Source organism: Symphalangus syndactylus, chromosome 16 (genome assembly GCF_028878055.3).
Source record: "Symphalangus syndactylus isolate Jambi chromosome 16, NHGRI_mSymSyn1-v2.1_pri, whole genome shotgun sequence".
NCBI classification, from domain to species: domain Eukaryota; kingdom Metazoa; phylum Chordata; class Mammalia; order Primates; family Hylobatidae; genus Symphalangus; species Symphalangus syndactylus.
The window spans coordinates 18,512,527-18,536,718 of record NC_072438.2 but is presented as its reverse complement, the minus strand read 5'-3'; the positions used below and the strand labels follow the sequence as shown (position 1 = coordinate 18,536,718).

Here is a 24,192-nt window from a genome sequence, read left to right as displayed (position 1 = left end):
TGTAACTAGATTATTTATTGGTTGGCTTTGTTCCTAGATGCTATGGAGAAACTTAAAAAAAGAAAAGTATTAATCAGGGAGGACTACCATCTATAATGAAAAAACTACAAATATTAGTGGAATATAATAAAGGTTTATTTCTTCCTCACATCACAATCCAATGTGGATCAAAGGAAGGCTTTTTCCAAACAATCATTGTGATTCACTTCCCTTTTACCCAACAGCTTCCATCATCCCCTTGGGCCTTGGGGTCTCTGCCCAGCTACCGAGGCAAGAACAAGAGCATAGAAGATCAAGTAGGGCAACCTAGAGTCCATCACAGCCAACCCCCCAGGGCTGGGAGATCCATGCCATGCCCACCCACCTGCCCAGTACAGGGGAAGGAGAGATATGTACGCCAGCCAAGCACCACAGGGAAAGGAGACAGGCCTGGTGCTCACATGTGTGCAGCATTCTCACTGCCATACCAAGTGCCAGGAGTGGTGAGGAACAGGGCTGGAGAGGTGCTCTTTAATTTTTGCCTGACACCGGTGGTCAGGGAAGACCCCTCCAGGGAAGATGACATTTCACACACAGTTGGATGGTGGACAAAGATCCAGGCATGGGCAGAGCCAAGAAAAGAGGGCTCTAGACAGAGGGATGGTGTGTGCAAGCTCCTGAAGTAGCGTGAGCTGGGTGTGCTGGGAGACTCAAGGAGAGGCTGGCTGAAGCAGCTGAAGTCAGAGGTGAGAAAGAGGTAAAGGAAGAGTTTCATGATTCTTATTGCGGAATGCTGAGACAGGCTTTATTCTAGACGATGGAGATAGGTACGGGATTACCGCAATGAGTGTTTGCAGTACGGGAGAGACTGGGCTCAACTCAGAATACAATAAGGACAAGTGGAAATTTATAGCCAAAGTGTAGCAACACAAGCCGCAGACAAAACCCCTCAGACACCGAGTTAAAGAAGGAAGGGCTTTATTCTGCCAGGAGTTTGGCAAGACTCACGTCTCCAACAACTGAGCTCCCCAAGTGAACAATTCCTGTCCCTTTTAAGGGCTTACAACTCTAAGGGGGTCTGTGTGAGAGGGTCGTGATTGACTGAGCAAGCAGCGGGCATGACTGGGGGCTGCATGTACCAGTAATCAGAATGGAACAGAACAGGACAGGGATTTTCACAATGCTTTTCCATACAATGTCTGGAATCTATAGATAACATAACCGGTTAGGTCACGGGTCAATCTTTAACCAGGCCCAGGGTGTGATGCCAGGCTGTCTGCCTGTGGATTTCATTTCTGCCTTTTAGTTTTTACTTCTTTCTTTGGAGGCAGAAATTGTGCATAAGACAATATGAGGGGTGGTCTCCTCCCTTAAAGGGAGTGGCATGAGGGTCTGGGAAAGGAAAATTACAAAGAGGAAACCTCAGGGGTAAGGGAAAGGGCGAGGGCAGAGGTGGTTTCCGGCTAAACTGACCTGAAAAGATTCTTGCGGAAGGCAGACCAGGGTGATCAGACATCACCAGAGGAAGGTGGCAGAGGAGGGTCCTGATTGGATGAGATATGGACGCTGATCAGACATGGAGAATAGGAGATTCTGGCTAAACTGACTTAGCAGGAGTCTTGCAAAAATTGGACAATGCAGAAATGAATGTGGAATCCCACAGGGTAGGGCGTCACAGAGAAGAGGGTTCAGGGTGGCCTGACTACAGTTTGGTCCAGGAGACGAGAGGCTAAAAAGGGATGAGGTCAGAGAGCAGGGTGGGGCAGGTTGTGCTGAGCTCTGGGGGCCACACAGGGCACCTGGTCTGTATGACATGGGCAACGAGTGACATGAACTGATACACAGTGTTAGAATCAGGCTTTAAAATTGCATTTTCCAAAACTCTGCACTGATGACACAGACAGGTACTCTAGGAGATTGAGAGATAAAAGACAATTCCTTCCCTAAAGAACACACAACAAAAAAGTAATCAGATCCTGCCTATTCGTATTTAAATGTCATGGTGAGTGAGACAGAAAACACATGCGTTAACAATTCAGCGAGGTTGATGTGGCCTGGAGTAATCAGAGAGAAAAGCAGGGAAATCAGATCTGAAAGGACGATGAGCATTTGGGAAGCAACGGGGAGGTGAGAGGGAGAAGGGGCTCCAGGCAGGGTCTGCACCAGCAGACACAGAACGGGCGTGAAGCGTATTCGGGGAATCTGGGAGAGTCTCAGGCTGAAACGCTCGCCTCCGGTGAGAAAGGAGACCCCGCAGCTCCCGGAGAAGATGTCAGTATCATGACCGCACTCCTTGAGGCCAATTTCCTAAAATGAAATTATATTGAACCCTGAATTAGACAGTGGAGTTGTTTTCCTCGATAATGAGGGCCAGAGCAGATCCCCAATAATTCTGAGCTCATTTGCTCCTTCCGGGCCAGCTGGTCTTTAATGGGTGACCTTATTAATTTAACTCGATTCATGAGAGAGTACAAATTGCTGCTCTAAAGGGCTGGAAAACGTGTTGGTTTCTCTGCCAGGGAAATCAGTGGGGATATAATTGTGCTGGGTCAGGAAGGTGTCATCAGTGCCCTAGAGCTGCTATCCAACCACAAGGATGGACTGGGACCGGGGGCAGGTGCAGGCAGGATTCTGTTCCTCCCAGCTCATTATTTCAAGGAGATTAGCTCTGTCTCATTAACACTTCCCATATGTACTGGTCCTAGGCAAATTCCAGAGAACTGTGTTTCCACTGAGCCAAATTTGCATTAACTTGTACATTACACCTTAGAAAAGACTTGGGCATGCTGATACAATTAACAACTCTTTATTTCATATTTTGGTAAGATAAGGGAATTCAGAGTGAAAGAACTAATGTTTAAGAAAATAAAAGGCCAGGTGCCATGGCTCATACCTGTAATCCCAGCACTTTGTGAGGCCAAGGCAGGTGGATCATATGAGGTCAGGAGTTCAAGAGTAGCCTGGCCAACATAGTGAAACCCCGTTTCTACTAAAAATACAAAAAAATTAGCTGGGCATGGTGGCGTGCTCCTGTAATCCCAGCTACTCGGGAGGCTGAGGCATGAGAATCGCTTGAATCCAGGAGGCAGAGATTGCAATGAGCTGAGATTGCACCACTGCACTCCAGCCTGGGTGACAGAGCGAGACTGTGTCTCAAAAAAAACAAGACGAAACAAAACAAAATAAAAATAAAAAAAAAAAACAGGAAAATAATAAAGCCAGAACAAGAAGTAGAAATGCTTATCACATCATGGTCCTCTACAAAGATGAAATTCAGAAATTTATCCTGAATTTCTCGGCAGCCAAAGGAAGAAAGGAAATATCCTTAAATCAAAGCAAACCAGTTGCTAAGAAGCATGCAGCTTCTGCTCCTGAGACCTGAAACTTCTCACATATGTGCTAATAAAGAGAATTTAATTTAAAAAAAGAAATTAAAAAAATTGTTTCTAATGCTCCCTGATGCAGGCTAATAGCAGGAAACTACAATACAGTTTAGGAAAATAAAGTTTATGAAGAATGAAAAAATCTGCAGTGGTTTTGCATAATCTGATGGTAAAATTTTAAACATAGAATACTGAGTGGGCTGAATGACCCCAGGCGATCTTTCATAAAACAAGCCCAAATAAGAGTGTCGAGTGCTGAGAAAAGGCAACTGCTGTGTTTTCATTCAACAAACACCTGGTCCATAACTCAATTGTTCAATGTGGGGTCTTATGCCTGGTGCTAGAAATAGATGAATGAATAGCTATGACTTCTGTCCTCAAAATACTTATAGTCTATTCAGGAGACAGATGTATGGACAGATTATTGCAACTGCAGCATGCTGTGCCTTGTGGGGAAAGAGAAGGGACAATAAACCTCATCATTAGCTGAGCTGCTGCTGACTCATGACTTCGGGAGCAATTGCTGTGAGAGGTCTTCTCACATTATGTTTCTCTCGCAATGGGAATTTTGACCTGCTGCAGTAGAGGTAAGGTTTCTTCCCTCCAAGTCACTGTTTGATTTGAATTCTATTTTCTTTTCTCCTTTTTCTTTGTCCCTGTTTTGCAAGAGCAACAGGCATAATGGGAAATAAGGAAAAACACACTTTAGTTTTGAAAAATCACAATCAAGACAAGTTAATTAAAACTGACAGAAGATTTCTGGAGAAAAACAAGGGCCCAGTCTTTTTGATGTCTGGAGCTACCACAGTGATTAAAATAACACTCGGTCTGTTTGTGTTGGCAGGCCAGTACCAGAGGATTAACAAGCCTCTCCTAGACTGGGTAAGTCAGCTGCTTCCCTTATCTATTTTATTAGTATTTAATATTTGCAAAGTAGGTGAATTTTATTCAAGATACTGCGTAAAATTTTTAAAAATCAACAGCAACAGGCTGCATGCGGTGGTTCACACCTGTAATCCAAGCACTTTGGGAGGCCAAGGCAGGCAGATCACCTGAGGCCAGGAGTTCGAGACCAACCTGGCTAACATGAGGAAACCCTGTTTCTACTAAAAATACAAAAAATTAGCCAGGCATAGTGGTGTGAGCCTGTAATCCCAGCTACTCACGAGGCTGAGGCAGGAGAATCGCTTGAACCCGGGAGGCAGAGGCTGCAGTGAGCCGAGATAGTGCCATTGCACTTCAGCCTAGACGACAAGAGTGAAACTCCGTCAAAAAAAAAAAAAAAAAGAAAACAACAGCAACAACAACAACAAAAAATACTTTTCCAAGTGGCATACTTTCCTGGCAAGAAAAACTGCGTTCTGATTCTTGGGTATAAAACTATATTCCAATTCCTCAGCTATAAAATGGAAATAAAAATTAATTAACATGGTCATTGTAAAGGCTGAATAAAGTGAAAATACCAGCATGCTTGCTGGCAAGTGCATTGTGAGAAGCGCACTTCCTAACACTCACAGTAAAATTTTAAACTGAAATAAACTTTCTTGAGAGCAATTTCATAACATTAAGTAAGCAACATTAAAATACCCATTTTTAGCCCAATAATTCCATACTTGGGAGTTTAAAAAGCTAATCTAAAATATGTACTGATACTTAAACACATTCATGGATTTTATAATAATATATTTTAAATGGCAGCACATTTCAATTATGCTAAGTATTCAATAATACAAAAGTAACTGCATCTTGATACATCCATTTTATGAAATCGTTTGCAATATTTACAAATAATTTTAACAACTAGAGAAAAAGATTAAAATTTATAACATTAATTCAATATATTTTATTACAAGTAACTGTATAGGTATATAATTTAAATAGTTTTAACTTGCATATCTCTAGATTAGATAGGCAGATATATGATTGATTGATTGATTGATTGATTGATTCTGCTCATAAACTCATTGACTCTTTTCTGTTTGCAGTAGCTCTTTAAGACTCTAACTAAAGCTTATGGACCCTTACCCAGAAACACACAAACACCCATACACATACACACACATGCACACACAAAAATTGTAAAAATTAAAAGGTTCATGGGTAAAGAATATTGAACCTCTAGTTAAGAATCCTTGAAACTGATAGAAAATAGATAATACATTGATAGATAAATAGATACAACTCTATATTTAAAACAAATGTCTCTTTCTCTCTCTTCCTCTCCCTCTCTCTAAAGAAGTACACCAAAATACTTATATTTACTCCTGGGGGCAAAAGTCTCTTCTGACCTGGAGTGATGGTTGTTCTTCCCAGCCTTCTTATCATGTCCTGACTCTATGAAGTCTAGCAAAGGTATTGGGTGGACTTCAGGCTCACATCCCAGTTCTTCCAGCAGGTCCAAGACTTCCCCCAAGAGGCTATGCCCTAGAGAGCCTTGGTGATGGCCCTAACAGTATGCAAATGGCACCTTTGCACAAATACCCATCTGTCAAATCCCCAAAGGAGTCTCCTGCCGAGCTCTGGCTCAGAGCTCGCTGGGTGTACAGTTCTAGAACCGAGACACCTTCTCTCCCTTTACTGTGTCAATGGTGAAATTTCCTGGAGTTCACATACTAGCAGCTTTGCTTTGCTTTGTCCTGGGTACTGGGCTCTACCTATGGCTCAGCACATCACCTAGAGAAAAAAGATCCAACAGGTACTGAGTTCCTGCTGTGGAATAGATGCCAAAGTAGAGACTTGAGATACATTTTCTCAATTAACAACAACAAGATAAGGTGGGTTTAGTCATCTCCAATTTACAGATTGAACATATCAGTCAGGGAGCTTAAGTAACCTTCCTGAGAATGCAAGATCAGGAGTCATGTCCCTGCTTACACATAACACGATGCCGGCTGCGGATTTTAATGCGGAGGAGCACATTCCAGAATTCCTGTGATGACCATTTCATGTGAGTGTATCTGTTGCAGACTGGTGTCCATTCCTGGCAGTCTAGTGTTTAGACCCAGAGCCTTTGATAAGTGCCTGTGTTAGTCTTCTAGTGTTGCCATAACAAAATGCCATAAACTGGATGGCTCAAACAACAGAGGTTTATTTTCTCATGACTCTGAAGACCAGTCAAGTCCAAGATCAAAGTGCCAGTAGGGTTGGCGAGAACTATCCCCTTAGGATGCAAATGATACCCTCTCCCTGTGTGCTCACCTGGCCTTTCCTCAGTGTGTGCATTTGGGGACGGGTGGGGAGAGAGAGGGAGAAACCCAGAGAAAGAGAGAGAACTCTCTGGTGTCTCTTCTTAAAAGAACACTAATCCTATCAGATAAGAACCCCACCCTTATGACCTCACTTAACCTGAATTCTTTTTTTAGAGGTAGCATCTTCAAATATAGCCACACTGATGGTTAGGGCTTCAACACACAAATTGTGTGTGAGCAGTAGGGGGTGGGATGGAGGTAGAGAAACATTTAGTCTACAACAATAGCCAAAGCAAAATCTAAGGTTAGAGAGGAATGGTTGAGGACGTCTTTTATGGCAACTGTTCTTATTAACAGTACAGATATGTAGGAATCCCATTTTACAGATGAAAAAACAAAGCTTCAGGGCAAAGGCATATCTCCAATCCAGCAAAGTGAAGACTTTAGTCAAAGTCTTCATGTCCAAAGTCCAATGACACTCCACCTCAAATGTTGTGCAGTACCAATGGTCCATAACCTGGTCTCCTGGTTCCATTTCAGGAATGAAAAAATGACAAAAAAAAAAAAAAAAAAAGGCAGTCTTGGCCAATTCACTTGGGGAGGGGCGCCCCTGGGGGGATATGAACCCATAGAATTTTCTTAACTATACATTTTACCTAAATTCTCACACCTAAACCTGATTGAATGAACTAGAATTTCGAAAATGATGGTGTCAGCTTTAGCACAAAATTTCACATTGCAGTTGCTTTTACTGTGATAGCGTCACATTTTAAGACAATATACAGAGGGTGATGTCACTTCTTGAGGCCCCACCCTTCGCATTAAAGACCCAAATAATTGTATTTGTTTTCCATTACTGTCATGTCACATCCCCACAGATTTGGCAGCTTGACCATTTATTATCGCACAGTGGATGCAATCAGAAGTCTGGGTACAGCATGGCTCAACTAGTTCCCCTGCTCTGGATCTCACAAGACTGAAAGCAACATGCTGGCAGGGCTGCATTCTCCTCCAGGGGCTCTGAAGAGGAACTTGCTTCCAGAATCTTTCGGGTTGTTTCATAGAATCCAGTTCGTTTCTGTTGTAGGACTGTGGTCCCCATGTCCCTGCTGGCTGGCTGTTGTCAAATCCTTCTACTCTTGGTCTCTCTCTAAATTGTCCTTCTGCCGGATCTCTCTTTCTTTCTCTTCTACTTCCTTTCTCTGACTTCCTCTTCTGCTTTTTAAAACAGGTTTTTCTCAGATAAAATCTACCTGCCTTTCAATTTACCCATTTTATGAGTGCAATTCAATGGTTTTTTAGTATATTCACAGAGTTGTATAACCATCACTCCAATCAATATATTTTTATCATCTCAAAATGAAACCCAGTTCCCCCTTCCCCCAGACCTTGGCAAATATTAATCTACTCTTTATCTATAGATCCTCCTCTTCTGGACATTTCATATAAACAGAATCATGCAACATTCCATTTTGTATATGACTACCTTCTTTCATTTAGTATAATATTATCAAGGCTCATCCATCTTATAGCATATATTAGTACTTTATTCCTTTTCATTGCTGAATAATATTCCACTGTGTGACTATACAACACTTTATTACCTATGCAGTAGTTCATGGATACTTGGGTTATTTCCACTTTTTTACTATTAAGAAAAATACTGCTATAAACATGTGCTAGTTTTTGTGTGAATGTGGAATTGCTGGATTATATGGTAGCTCTGTGTTTAACCTTTTGAGGGACTGCCAAAGTGTTTTCTGCAGCAGCTGTGCCCTATTACATTCCCATCAGCAATGCATGAGAGTCTCAAATTCTCCACATTCTTGTCAGCCCTGATTATTATCTGTCTTTTTTCTAATCATCTTGGTGGTGTATGGCTGACATCTCATTGTGCTTTTGAGTTGCGTTTTCTTAATGGCTAATGATATTGAGCATCTCTCCATGGGATTATTGATGATTTGTATATCTTCTTTGAAGAAACATCCATTCAGATCCTTTTCCCAATTTAAAATTTGGTTATTTATCTTTAAATCATTGCATTGTAAGAGTTTTTCATACATTCTGGATTTAAGCTCCTTATCAGATACATTATTTGCAAATATTTTCTTCGTTCCACAGTTGCCTTTTTATTTTTTGTGGTCTTTTGAAGCACACAAGATTTTCATTTTAATTAAGTCCAATGTATCTATTTCTTTTATTGCTTGTATTTTTTGTCCTATCTAAGAAACCTTTGCCTAAGCCAAGAAATGAAGGTTTACTCCAATATTTTAAGGGTTTTATAGTTTTAGCTGTTAAATTTATATTCATGGCCCATTTGCATTTAATTTTTGCATATGATATAAAAAAGAGGTTCAGCCTCACCGCCATGCATGCGGATATCCAGTTGTCCTAGGACTATCTGTTGAAAGACTGTTCTTTCCACCCATTGAATTGTCTTAGTACACATCTTAAAAATCAATTAACCCTCATTGTGAAGGTTTATTTCTGGACTCTCAATTATATTCCAATTATCTGCTCATCTATCTTACTACCAATACCACATTGTCTTGATTACTGCATCTACGTAGTAACTTTTGAAATAAGTGTTAGTCCTCCAACTTTATCTTTTTTTTTTTTTTTACCCAAGATTGTTTTGGCTATTCTTGGTTCTTCTTATTTTCTTAAGAATTTTAGGATTATCTTGTCAATTTCTGCAAAATAAATCCGTATATTAATTTGCAAAGTATTTCTATTTTAAGAAGATTAAGTCTCCCAATCCATGATCATTAGTCATCTTTCCATTTATTTAGGTCTTCTGAAATTACTATCAACAGTGTTTTGCAGTTTTCAGTGTACCAATTTTGCACTTCTTTTGTTAAATTTATTTCCATATATTTTATTCTCCTTGATGCTATTGCTAATATAATCGCTTTCTTTTTTAAAACATTTTTGTACAGATGAGGTCTCACTCTGTTGCCCAGGATGTTCTCAAACTCCTAGCCTCAATCAATCCTCCTACCTCAGCCTCCCAAAGTGCTGGGATTACAAGCACGAGCCACTGCACCTAGCCCATTTTCTTAATTTCTATTTTCAATTTGTATTACTAATTTATAGAAATATAAATTGTCATTACTAGCATATAGAAATACAACTGAATTTGGTATATTAATCCTGTATCCTGACACCTTGAAGAATCATTTATTAGTTCTAATAATTTTTTTAGTGAATTCTTCAAATACAAGATTATCTTATTTGCAAATAAGTCCTCTTTCTGCTTCTAAGGGTTCATGTGATTACACTGGGCCCACCCAGGCAATCCAGGACAATCTGCCTATTTTAAGGTCAGCTGATTAGTGACCTTCATTACATCTACACTGTCCCTTCACAGCAGTACCTAGATTAGTATTGATTGAGTAATCAGAGATGGGAATATTGGGAGATATCTTTAGAATTCTCACTAGTGCAAGAATTAAACTTCTATTTAAGATCCTAGGCCCCAGACTCTTAAATATTTAACTTGCAGCTAAGAAAATCTACCCCACTCCTCTAGCCAGCACTGTAGCCTGTCTTTGTCGACATCGTACCTTCGTTTGACTCACTGGTGGTAAGAATATTACCATCTTCTTAGGAAAGAAACTTTGCTGCAGTCCTGGATGAAGCAAAAGGCCACAGTGATGATGACTATGATGACCCTGAGCTTCGGATGGAAGAGACGTGGCAGTCGATTAAAATTTTACCAGCCCGGCCTATAAAGGAATCTGAATATGCAGGTAACATTTGGGGGTCTGCCTAAAGTAAGAAGATGTGTGTACATGCCTCCATATTGCACACCATTTAAAGGTGTGGTTTCTGAATTAAACAACCCTAGGTTAACATCTGCCCCCATGACTTACTAGCTGTGTGACCTTGAGAAAGTCTCTCCAATTCACTTTCTTTTTCTGAAAACAGGGTTCATAATAATAGAATCTGCCCCAGAAGGCTCTTTTGAAGATTATGTGAATGATGCATGTTGAGTTCTCACCAGAGGACCTGGTACCAAGCCAGAGATCTGTAACTCTCAGCTATGATTATCATGATGCTCCCCTTGAGCCCTAGGAACAACTGATGAGCATAACGGAGGGTGGACAGGCAGGGATGGGGCAGCATGGGAAATGTTAAATGAGGTCTGCATAGAGGAGAGTAGAATGAAAAAAAAAAAGACTTTTTAACTTGGCTAATTCATTGTGCAGCCAGCCAGCCTAAGAGCGTCAGCAGGGCATGGCAGCAAAGCTGCAATTGTTAAGAATAAAGAGGACCTAATTTCACACCTGCCTCTGTCTCTAACTGTGGCACAAAGGGCAGCTTCAGCAAGTTCCTTGAGATAAAGCACCCTATTGTAAGGGGAAAGAGGAAGCACTCACGATTTCTGAGGGCCTCAACCACTAAAGTGAATCTACGGAAGTGTATTTGGAGAAAGTCATCTTGTAAATGATGATGACTTTTTTTGTTCATTCATTCAATAAGCATTCATTGAGCATCTACTATGTGCCAGTTTCTATGTTGGGATTGACTGGGGGACACAAAGACAAACGATGCATGATCCCTACCCTCAGGAAGGTGCAATCTAGTGGCAGAAACCGGCAGCTCAACCGATGAATGTGATAGAATATGCTAAGTGTGTAATATAGAAAGGAGAGCTGGCGTGGGGTATGACTGGGTGGGATCTAGTAAGATTTTTAAAGGGCATGGCATAGCCCAAATTTTGTAAGATTTATAGAATTTCTAAGGTGAATGAGAAAATGAAGAATGTTCAAGTTCAAACTTTGGCATTCATTTGTGTGCACTGAGACGAGCAATTTCTCCCCTTCATACCTCAGTCTCCTACTCTGTTAAATGAAAGCAGAATTGCTTGCCTCGTACTTACATTGTAATGATCCAATGAGTTTGTAGATGTGCAAATACTTTGTAAATTGTAATGTGCTGAGTCCACGTAAGGTATGACTTTCATATTTTTCTGTTTGCACAGATACACGCTATTTCAAGGTTGCAATGGACACTCCCCTTCCGTTAGACACCAGGACCTCTATCCCCATTGGACAGCAGACCTGGAACACACAGACGAGGTTGGAAAGAGTGAGTAAAGGCTGGACATTGTGACACAAACATGGGTAGGGCTCTTCCTAATCAGCTAGAAACTGCCCCATCTCCTGTCCCCCAGGCCATCTCATTAGGGAAAGAGCAGGTCAAGCTCACTGAGGTGGACGGGAGGTGACTCTTATGACTGGTAGCATCATGGCCCTACCTCTAGAAAGGAGGAGAATTCAGACGTGTGGAAGATTGTGAGCCAGAGAGCAGGCTAAAGACTTTGACATGCGTCTCATCTAACGCTCATCACATTCTCCAGAGAAAGAACATGAACTCAAATCTTTCTGATCATAATATAAGATTTTGCCCAGAGTCTCAGCCCAACGTGGTGAACTATGAGCTGGGAGGTAATAAGTAAGTCATGAAACCTGTCTAAGCCTCCTTATAACTTTATCTACCAAACAGGGAAAAACAGAAAATCCTACCATACTTATTTCAAAATGCTGTTTGGAAGCTACAAAAGATAATTTTGCACTACTGCACTCCAGCCTGGGTGACAGAGTGGGACTCCGTCTCAAAAAACAAAAAAAAATCTAGTAAATGCAAATGCCCTAAATGCATACATAGAATTTTATTTTTAATAAAACATTTGCTAACACTTAATTTTCTTAATCCAGAAAAGCATAAAACACAAATGATCACCCCCTGGGATTGCAGTTATTGGTCGTAACATTTTGGTGCACTTCATTATCAGTATTTTCTTTTCTTTTATTTCTTTTCTTTTCTTTTTTTGAGATGGAGTTTTGCTCTGTCACCCAGGCTGGAGTGCAATGGCGCGATCTCAGTTCACTGCAACCTCTGCCTCCCAGGTTCAAGTGATTCTCCTGCTTCGGCCTCCTGAGTAGCTGGCGCACGTCACCACGCCCAGCTAATTTTCGTATTTTTAGTAGAGACGGGATTTCACCATGTTGGTCAGGCTGGTCTCAAAATCCTGACCTCGTGATCCACCCATCTTGGCCTCCTAAAGTGCTGGGATTATGGGCGTGAGCCACTGAGCCCGGCCATTGTCAGTATTTTCTATGCAGATATCTGTCAAACAAGGGAAGCCTCATTGTTTAGTATATACCTGCTTTATTTTTCTTCTTACATTAAGTTCTGGTATAAAACAATTTCCTATGTGATAAACAAGCATTCAGAAGTATAATTTTTGTAGATAAAGCATAACCCATTATGGGATTTTCAATTATTTTACTAAACCATTGAGTGAAGACATTTTAAAGGCTTTTAGTATGTATTGTAAAATTTCCTTTCTAAAAAATTGTTTCTATTTACCCTCCCAGAAACTCTGTATAGGAATGTCCACCCCTTAGAAATATCACCAAAACTGGCTATTACTTTTTCAGTTGTATTTTTTAAAAAGGGATTTCACTATTCTTTTTTAGTTTGCACCACAGTTATTAGTGAGTATTAACGTGCTTTTGAATATTCCTCACATATTATATATTCACATTGTCTGTTTAACTCGAGGGCTTCTGTTAATTTGGACAGAAAAATGAAACTACAAATCTTATCAAGCAACACTGACCGTTTACACAGAAGATATCTGATAGAGACTGAAGGAGCAAGATGAGTAATGAAAAATCAAACACTTCCTTTTTACACGGGCACAGCAATGATTGAAGCTAAACACTTCAATCATTCACTCAACAAATTCATTCAAGAACTATGCCATCAGTGCCTGCTAGGATCAGACACAATTATAGACTCTAAAGACATATCCGTGAACTAGCAATTCCCTGTGCTCATGAAACATACATGCTAATGGTAGGAGACCAGTGATAAATAAATACACAATACACAGACAATAGATAAGCAAGTGTACTTTGAAAAATAATGATAATGCAGGACAAGGAAGGTCAAGGAAAAAAATTCTTAGTAGAGATCGAACTGAAAGAATGAATGACATTTAATCCTTAAAACATTCTTGTGGCCAGACGTCGTGGCTCACACCTGTAATCTCAGCACTTTGGGAGTCTGAAGTAGGCAGATCACAAGGTCAGGAGTTCGAGACCAGCCTGGCCAACATGGTGAAACCCCATCTTTACTAAAAATAGAAAAATTAGCCAGGTGTGGTGGTGGGCACTTGTAGTCCCAGCTACTCAGGAGGCTGAGGCAAGAGAATTGCTTGAACCCAGGATTCGGAGGTTGCAGTGAGCCGAGATTGCACTACTGCACTCCAGCCTGGTGACCAAGCGAGACTCTGTCTCAAAAACAAACACAAAAACAAACAAACAAACAAAAATCTTGAAAGATGAACATCATCACTTCCATTTTAATGGCTCCAATTTTATAAGCTCTGTGCCTTTGGGTCTGTTACTCACCCTCTCTGAGCCTTCATGGTCTTACCTATAAAATCCCATCGCTGTTGTAGTAACACATAGAAAACACAGTATTTCTATGTGCTTCCAGCACATAGGCTGAGGTGGGAGGATAATTTGAGCGAGCCTGGGAGGTCGAGGCTGCAGTGAGCTGAGATAGCACCACTGCACTTCAGCCTGGGCAACAGAGTGAGACCCTGTCTCAAAAAAGAAAAAAAGAAAAGAAAAGAAATGAATCTTCAATAAGATCCAAGAAATGCGTCTTCGTGCTTCCAGCCTGAAGCACAAAGCAATCAGTCCGTAGAGGCATCTCTATGAGGTCAGGCGCTATTTTAGCCCCGACACCTACCATGGCGCTTTTGTAAGAGGTTCTCCATAGATATTGGTTAAATGAATGAAAAATAACAAACTTTCAATCATTTGAACTCAAGCTTTAAAAATAAATACCTGTTTAATAGGAAAAGAGACCGAGTCTTTCCGCAGTTCAACTTCTGTTCACAAAGATTTTCTCAGTCTGGCCTTCAAAATTATTCTATTTTCCTGCTACTATTTGCTGCTATCATCAAGATCTGCATCTAGCGCAGTCCCCCAGGGGTTGTCTGAGAGAGAGGAGAGCATTTCGGGACACTCATCACCAGAGCATAAAGCGTGGCCAGGGAAGGAGAATTCCAGAGAGACTGGACCAGTGGCTGAAGACACAGTTCTGGTCTGGTTGTAAAGAAGTAGAGAATGCTGAACTAAAAAAGTTGAGCTGAACTTTCCCTGTGAATGACTGGCAATCCCTTTTCACATAGATAAGCCTTCATGAATACAATTTTTTTTTTTTACAAAGAGTAATTCTCATTTGATTTTTTTAAAAACAACTATGCCAGGATTTAAGCCTTTATTCTTACACTTTGTAGCTTCCTGTTAAAAACAAGTTTCTTCCTTTGGCTAGATCACTTTGCAGGTGGAACTACAATCTCAGCACATTAAGTCAAATGAAATCATGTGAGGAAAAAGGACAGGGCAAGGTGAGCTAAATTTCAGAGGGGAGTTGTCTCATAAATTCAACAAGTGTTTGGCCTCAATTCAGATAAAGAGGGAGTTTTAGCCAGGTGCAGTGGTTCATGCCTGTAATCCCAACATTTTGGGAGGCCGAGGCAGGTGAATTGCTTGAGCCCAGGAGCTCAGTAGCAGCCTGAGTAACATAGTAACATCTCATCTCTAAAAAACAATGAAAAAAAAAATTGGCTGGGTGTGGTGGAGCGTGCCTGTAATCCCAGCTACTCTGGGGGCTGAGGTGGGAGGATCACCTGAGCCTGGGAGGTCGAGGCTGCAGTGAGCCATGTTCGTGCCACCTCACTCTAGCCTGGGTGACAGAACAAGACCTTGTCTCAGAAAAAAAAAAGAGGTGGGGGAGGAGTTTCACTTTTGTAATCAGTGTTCTAAAAATCAAGTATTTATGGCAAGCAGATTATCATTTTTGTGACAGTCTCATTCCTAGGAGGTGATTCTTACTAGTTATGCACATTTGAGATTAAACTATCTGTGAAATGGATTTCCAGCCAGGTGTGATGGCTCACACTCATAGTCCCCACGTTTTGGGAGGCCAAGGCAGGTGGATTGCTTGAGCCCAGGAGTTCAAGACCAGCCTGGGTAACATGGTGAAACTCCATCTCTACAAAAAGTACAAAAATTAGCTGGGCATGGTGATGCACACCTGTAGTCCCAGCTACTTGGGAGGCTGAAGTGGGAGGATCGCTTGAGCCCGGGAGGTCAAGGTTGCGGTGAGCTGAAATCGTGCCACTGCATTCCAGCCTGGGTGACAGAGTGAACTCCAGCCTGAGTGACAGAGTGAGACCCTGTCTCAAAGAAAATAAAAAGAAATGGATCTTCAATAATTTTTACAAAGGCCAGTTCTTTTCTAGACCCCTTAGGTGGGTCTTGACAATCGTCTTGCCCTAAACCACTGCCCATCCTTCTATTTATTGAGCATGTACTGTGTACCAAGCTCAGTGGTTAGCAATGGGGGTAGAAAGGTGAGCCAGTGCCCACAGTCTAAGGGAGGAGGCAGTGACCCAGATGGGCAGTTTCCATGTTCTAGGAAGTGGTCAGATGGAGGTGAGCACAGGGTGCAAACGCACACAGACCTGCATCTCTGAGCATAGCCAGTGCCATTGGAGGGGTCTGATGAAGGAAGCCATATGATGCAGTCTTCCACAACTGGCACATGTTTCATAGTGATCAGTGGTTCTCTGTGGAAAGTTTTTGCCCCCCAAGTGACTTTTGACAAAGTCTGGTGACATTTTTGGTTGTCACAACTGAGTTCTACTGACATCTAGTAGGTAGAATACAGAGATGTTACTAAGCATCCTACAAGGCACAAGAATTTTCCAACCCCAAATCTCAATTCTCAGTAGTACCCAAACTGAAAAATCTGTTACAATGTACCTGTGAATCCAAGCTGGTATTTCTCTTTGTTCACTCATAATCTAGCATTGCCACAGACACATTAGTAGGTACTAGTAAATATTTATTTGACAGAAGTTGGGAATTGCCCCAGGGGAGAGACAGGAAATATTCCTGGGTGGGAGAATCCTGTACTAATACTGCTGCTTGGGACTGCTTGGAGCCCCATCCTAAGACCCTGAGATTGCAAATCCCACCTAAGATGGAGACAGCGGGAACCTCTCCTGCCTCCATGACCAGGCTAGCAATGCAGCATGGGGCATGAGCATTGAGAGAGACTCCCTCTGTGGGGCAGGCACACAGAGAAGATTAAAAGATGAGCGTGCACAAGAACATTGAAAAAACCCTCCAGCACCCCAATCCCCACAAGGTAACCCTGGAGAAACTGGAAGCTGATGGTGTAATGAAGAATTCAATAGCCACAACAAAAAAAAAAAAAAAATCCAACCAACCTAAAAATAGGTAAAAGTTTATTTGGAGGCAAAGTATTTATTTAAAGATAAAATGTAAGATCCTTAACTAGATATAACCAAAAGAAGAAGGGCCATGCCCTTTCCAGGCATAAATACTGTGGTTCAATGTTCCACAGAGGATAAGAGGTGATGGGTGATTCAATGAGCCCCTGACCCACCATGCCCAACTCAACCTGGTGCCAACAAAGACTAATACTAAGACCCTAATACTAACCTAGGCTTAAAGGTTCTCAAAGACGTAGGGAACCCTTTATGATCTTCATCTTCTTCACCCTTATGTCTTCCAGTTGTGTGCCCCTTAATAGTTTACTAATGTCTTTAATAATATTAATAGTGATACATGTATTCAGTGTGGTTAGCGACACCTGTGTTCTCGGCACAGTGCTTGTGTTCCGTGTTATCCTCCCATCCTCAAAAGGTATCAGTGCTTTTGTTACCTCCATTTCACAGATGAGGAAACTGAGACTAAGTAATTTGCCATGTTCTCACAGTCAGCGTGAGCTGGAGGTGGAATCTTAACGCAGGCCTTCCCACGAGGCCATACCCTGACCTGCCTGCCTCATTGCTTTCATGTACCTGATCCCATAGATGGATCTTCGTGTTAACTCAGGGACATGAATGATGAGCATTTTTCCTATGATAAAGATGAAAAATCTGAAGTTCATAATATACTGAATGCCTTTTCCAAAGCCAGCAATAGAGGCAGGATTGGTTCTTAACCCCACACGTTTTTATACCAAACACCACTCAGGCCACTGCACCCTTCATTGGCAGAGGTGCATGTGTTTATACATGTTTGTTGGCAGCCAACCATACATTGAAAACCAGAGAGCCCGTGGACTTATGGCTTTATCCTTGGGAACCTAACCACAGAGAGTGTCAAGACATCAGATGGTGTCATAGGCACAACAGAAGAGATAATGGTGCCTCATTGTCTTGTACAGGTGGACAAACCCATTTCCAAGGACATCAGAAGCCAAAACATTAAAGGTAAAGTCATGTCAATCAAAGTTTAAAATGTAAGTATGAAAACATCTATTTTGCTTCTAAGATCCTCTGGCATTGTTGTTTGTGGTCATGGGTTGTCTTACATAAGGTGATCTATTGAATTACACTTCAGGAAATAACTATCTAATTTTAGACAGAGTCTCACACACTTTGTGCCTATTTATTGCCTTACCTTATTGATGAAGAAATTGATTGCAAAAATTCACATTCTTTGTTGTGCAATTTTGGAAATGAATTATTTTGAAACATATGGATTGCATTAAATATATAATCATGTTATCTCTCTAAGCATACCCCCAGAAAAGTCACAAGATAGAAATCTAATTTTAAAACATTGATTAATTAATATGAAAACAGATTTTAAGGCTTTAGGCAAAACAACTCAATTTGAAGATGAAAATACAGCTACGAGCCTGAAAGCAAATAATCAATTTCAGTAGTGCTAGAAGCATAAATGGAAGATAAGCCCACGACATTTAATGGTATTGTATCCATTGTAGCTTCTCTCATCATTTTCCCCCATGCCCCTATCTCCTCTTACGATGCTTGATTGGAAAAGATGACAATGCCAAGATTCACTTTGCCCAATAATTGAAACATATCAAATTCACCTTTCATGTGTCTAATGCTGTCGTCTATAATGTATTACTAGCGCCATCTTTTCTTTAATGGGAAAGTGTACCAGTGGCAATAGACAGCACACTCAAATTAGGGTAATTTAAGGAAATGCATGGCAAAGGAACTACTTACCAGGAGAGTGTGGTATGGGAGGAAGAACAAAGAATGGTGCAAGAACCATGGCCGACAGCAGCGGGGCTGGCCCTACCCCAGGTGCAGAGGGATGAAGGGACAGTTGCTGAAAACTACAAGGAGCACACTGCCTGGAGAGGAGCAGTGATCACTGGTCCCAGGACACCACCAGCCCAGGCAGACTTCTTGGGGAGGGGACCAAGGGAGTAAATGCCCTATCTCTCTCTCCAACCTCCCTGTGACCTCCTGTTGGGGCTTCCCAATGTCTAAACCTAACTAGAAACGAGAGGATAGGGCAGTCCCTGTGTGTCCCTACTGGTCAGTGTCCCCCGGCGGAGAGCAGGGTAGAGCAGGGTAAAGGTGGAGGGAGGTTCTGGAGGGCAAATGGAAGACACTCACAGCAGGAAGTGCCAGCGCAGTGAAAAGGGGATGGAGAGTAGCCAAAACCTAAGGCACACTCCCTGGCTGTGTGACCTTAAGTAAGACCCCTGACCTGAGTTCTCCATTTATTATTTATTTATTTATTTATTTATTTATTTATTTATTTTGAGACTGAGTCTCGCTCTGTTGCCCAGGCTGGAGTGCAGTGGCACAATCTTGGCTCACTGCAACCTCCACCTCCCTGGCTCAAGCAGTTCTCCTGCCTCAGCTTCCTGAGTAGCTGGGATTACAGATGCATTCCACCATGCCCGGCTAATTTTTGTATTTTTAGTAGAGACAGGGTTTCACCATGTTGGTCAGGCTGGTCGCGAACTCCTGACCTTGTGATCTGCCCACCTCGGCCTCCCAAAGTGCTGGGATTAACAACCGTGAGCCACCACATCTGGCCCTTCTCCTTTTCTTTAACCAGCACATTAATTCACCACCTGGTGAATTACATAGAGAAAGCATTTTCACTCATCTTAACAAAGGGATGGGAAGCACAGAGGGATCACAGACCAGACCGCAATCACCTGTTATAAAAATGGCCTCAGTCATGATAATATGCTTTGTAGGCATTCAAGAAGAAATGAGTCCTGGAGAGAAATCAGATGGAAATGAACTTCACAATTGCCATCTTATTTATAGTTCACTATGGGCATCCACCCTCACTTCTTTGGCTGCAGAAATTTCTTTGACCATTATTCCACATATCAATATGTCTGTTTACCTCTCTATCTGTATGTTTATCTACCCTTTGCCTCAGTTCACAAAGATATTAGTTAATAAAAACTTGAACAATAAAATAGAAGAAAATCTACATAGATGACATAATTAAAATAAAGATAAAATGTAAGATCCTCAGGCACACATCACTAAATTCTATAATTAAACTGTTATTTTGCCTCTGAGCTACTTGGTAGTCTAAGCAAAAAGGGAATCAAGCTTCCTTATGTGCTGTGAATTTCCCATTACAAGAAACAAACCAGTTCCTCAGAGAGACAGCAAGAAAAACACATCTTTCAGGATTAAGTTAGTGCTCTGTTTTATAGCGAATGTTGGCTGGTATATGGGTCCCATGACTACAAAAATATGAGCGTTTTGTAAAGCAGACTCCAGTGTAAACTGAGGCCACAACTGCAAAGAGGACTTCAGTGAAAGCAAGGCTCAGAGAGGCTGAGGCTTTTGGGGGTGGGGCAGGTTGTATAGAAGACTTCTTCAATAACAGTTATTTTCTTTACATCATCCTTTCCTACATTTCCATAATTGATGGTTCCCCATTACCATCTAGAGCTCTAAGGTACCATATCAAGAACAAGGCTGGAAGGGGGAAAGTTAATATGAATGCCCCCCATTTTAGGATCAGGCATCTTGCTGAAAAATGCTTGGATGATTTATGTGTTTATTACAAAATTCTGTATTTTTGATGCAAACATGTTCTCGGGTAATTTATTCACTCTCACAAAAATGTCATAGAAAAAAACATATCGGTTGGTTCAGTAATGGCAGAATTTTATGGTGATATTTTTCATCAAGTTGAGCAGTTATAGATTTATGTTAATGTATATTTTATGTCATTTTTCTTGCAATCATATTCTGACACTATCTGTAAACTGTCAGATTTCAAGAACTTATCTTCCCTAAAGCTTGACTTTTTGTTTTTCATTCCTAAAAATAGGTAAAAGTTTATTTGGAGGCAAAGTATTTACAATATAAGTTGTGTGTGACGAACCACTAGCATTAACCATAGATCTAGAAGAAATAATCTTATTTTCAGATAGGATAGCTATAATTTTCAAATACAGTGTGGCTTGTTTTTCTAGAGAAACCAAAGCTGAGAATAAAGGAAGCTAAATTGCATTTTCTCTTTGCCGTAGATGTGAACCAAGCACAAACTCTAAGCCAATTTCCTTTGAAGTGACAAGCATACCACATACAAGAATGAATTTATAAAGAAATAAAATAAGCCCCCAAGAAAAGAAAAAAAAAAGAGAATTATGCATAGGCTAGTGAACATGTATATCCAAAAACACGAGCTGATTGAAAAGAAGCAAAGTAGAATTCCACAAAATGCCGTCAAAAGACCTTCATACTAGTTTGCTTTTAGACGAGTTTAGAGGCTGAAGAAATTAGAATCAGAAATGAGTTTAATCTGGGTCAATTCCCTCATTTTACATAAGGAAGCTTAGCAAGGGAAGTGGCTTGCTCAAGGCCATCAGCAAGTAGTCACAAGACCAGAGCCAAGGTTTATTCCACTATGGTAATGTTGCCAGGGTTTGCTGTGTTTGCTAGTGTATAAAATGTATTCTCCCTCTCATTCCGTAACGAACATCCCATTCATCCAGACTATACAAAGCGCAGTGCCAGAGTGAATTGATAGATGATACTGCTCCCTAGTGGCAGAACTTGGCAACACACAATATTGCAATAATGATGAGATCAGTATCTTCTATCCTTTGCAGAAAAAACACACCTGAGGTTGCAGAATTGATCAGAAATAAATGTAATATTACTCCCCTACCGTTTTAGATGTAAATGTATTTCAGCTACAACCTATGGCTCAAAAGCAACAGAGACATTGATATAATGCTCATTCAAAGTTAACGTTATTAACTTCATGAAATCACTCATTAATTGAACTACAGAACAGTATTTTGTCTCACTACCACACAAGAAAAATAATAGGCCTCAAAGAAAAGGAAAGGAATCTGTAACTGTTGGATGTAACAAATTTATTTTCTGATAGAGAAATATGAAGTAGCCAGAAATAAGAGACTGAAAAACAAGGTTTTTAATAAAAGAGGCTCCAGAAAATGTATATCCCCCAAATAATAATTCCCCAATGAAGTTTCAGTCCCCCATAGAATTGCAATGTACAAGAACTGCCTTTTACATAAGCAAAGTACGGCCTTCCCCATGAAACCATTTCAAAATGACTTGAAATACATGCATAATAAAAAGCACTTTTTCTTTTCCTTATAATGTTGGGGTGTTCACTGGAATCAACAATCCCAGTTCTTCAGAAGCAGGACATTCTGAATTGAAAACAGAGACATCTGGGGTAAACTGGGACAAGCAGCTGCTATACTTGCATGTCTTACATGCAAGCCAGCAAAATGGAAGGGTTATTTTGTTTATTTGATCAAGCCACGATCCAGCCCCTCCTTGTAACTGAAGCACAGCATCCCTCACAGATAATTGAGTGGCCCAAGAGCCTCACAACCTTCCCAGGAAGCACACCCTACCTTTAAGCCGCCCCAGCTCTTTACTTTCGGCTCAATATAAGGAAGAGCAATGTCTTCCTACAACTTCCTCGCACTGGTCCTTGCTCTAAGACACAATGAATGAAGCTCTTAGTAGCCCAAAGTACAGTTATCTGAAACTAATTGTGTGAGATGTTGAAAATCATATTAAATAAAAGAGAAGACCAAGCGCGGTGGCTCACGCCTGTAATCCCAGCATTTCGGGAGGCCGAGGCAGGCGGATCACCTGAGGTTAGGAGTTTGAGACCAGCCTGGCCAACATGGTGATACCCTGTCTCTACTAAAAATACAAAAAATTAGCTGGGCGTGATGGTGTGCACATGTAGTCCCAGCTACGCGGGAGGCTGAGGCAGGAGAATTCCTTGAGCCTGGGAGGCGGAGGTTGCAGCGAGCCGAAATTGTGCCACTGCACTCCAGCCTGAGTGACAGAACAAGACTCCGTATCAGAAAAAAATAAAATAAAATAAATAAATAAGTGGGAAACTCTGGATGCACTAACCTTGAGAAAAGCTGAGTTAAACAAAAATAAACAGATCTCTTTACTGACCAAGTTTTTAAGAGCATTGTGGATCTCCAAGAGCGGGTATGGCACGGAGCATTTGTAACTTAAGTGTCCATGGAACCTGCTTTTTCTTGGATCACATTCTTTGGCCCATGCTCCTTAGAACACATTTTAGAAAAGCCTAGATCGACTCATATATTAGTTTCAGTTCTAGGTTCACAGTACGTTTCCTATTCTGAGTAGTTTCTCCGGTGTTACAAATGATCCATTGTTTGGGGCGGATAGTCCTCAATCTATGAAAGCCACATCTACAGACAGCTTGTGAACGTAAATTCTTCCGCCCCTGCATGTTCCCGCCTCCTCTTCCTGCCAGGCCCTGGGGGAGGGATGGACAGTGATAAAATTGCCCTCTCTTTTTCTACTTAGTTTTTCTAATTCCATATCCTACATCACAATGTGAAGAAAAGGCCATTAATAATAAATATGAAATTAGTATAGTAAAAGCTGCTTGTATGGAAAGGATAGAGAAGATTATAATGCAGGATGAAAATGGGCACACATGTAACTGCCCTAGGGGTTCTTCCTGCCCACTGCATAAAGAGAGACCAGGGCACTGCCATAGAGAAAGAGTTTAATAGACACGAGGCTGGCCACACCACGTGGGATATGTTCATACTCAGATCATCTCATTCAAAGCTCATAGGTTAGCGGTTTCCAAAGACAGTTTGCGGGCAGGGATAGGAGGGCAGGTAACAGGTGCTTGCTGTTGATTGGTTGGGGTGGAGATGAAATTATAGGAGTTTGAAGCTGTCTTCCAGCAGATGAATACTTCTGGATGGGGCCACAGGAGAGGGGTTGGTGCTAAGGTGGAGGCATTGGGTTTAGGTGGAACCATGGGTGTCAGACATGCATGCAAAAAACTGGGAAAGATATCTCCAAAGGCCAATCTACAATAGTGGTGTTATCTGCAGGAATAACTGGGAAAGTTGCATGTCTTACAACCTCAGGAATAATGGCTGACAATCGTTTATGTCTGCGGCTTAGCTGGATTCAGGCTTTCTTGTCCCCCCAGCCTGATGGCTTCCCATTAGCTTTACAAAAGTGGTTGAGTTTGGGGCAAGTCCTATTATCATTTAAACTATAGCCTGAATGTCTTCCAAAGGTAGCTTTGCCCAATAGCCCAGGAGTAATTAAGGGAAAGGTAAGATGGGGAGTGAGTTAGCTTAGCTTACTATTAATATTATAATTCTCGGCCAGGCATGGTGGCTCACAAATCCCAGCACTTTGGGAGGCTGAGATGGGCGGATCAGGAGGTCAGGAGATCGAGACCATCCTGGCTAACACGGTGAAA

General features: G+C 41.3%; 1 protein-coding gene across 4 annotated transcripts in view; it reads left to right on the top strand.

The window, feature by feature from the left end:
* CLNK (cytokine dependent hematopoietic cell linker) overlaps nucleotides 1-24,192 on the top strand; it is a 195,326-nt gene that overhangs the window by 106,187 nt on the left and 64,947 nt on the right. For 3 of the 4 annotated variants that reach the window (XM_063619396.1, XM_063619397.1, XM_063619395.1), the window contains 4 exons: nucleotides 4,207-4,244; nucleotides 10,161-10,302; nucleotides 11,538-11,644; nucleotides 17,843-17,888. In XM_063619396.1, the coding sequence (XP_063475466.1) occupies nucleotides 4,207-4,244; nucleotides 10,161-10,302; nucleotides 11,538-11,644; nucleotides 17,843-17,888 (333 nt within the window). The remainder of the gene's footprint in view (nucleotides 1-4,206; nucleotides 4,245-10,160; nucleotides 10,303-11,537; nucleotides 11,645-17,842; nucleotides 17,889-24,192) is intronic. The other variant, XM_063619398.1, reaches the window with a different exon arrangement.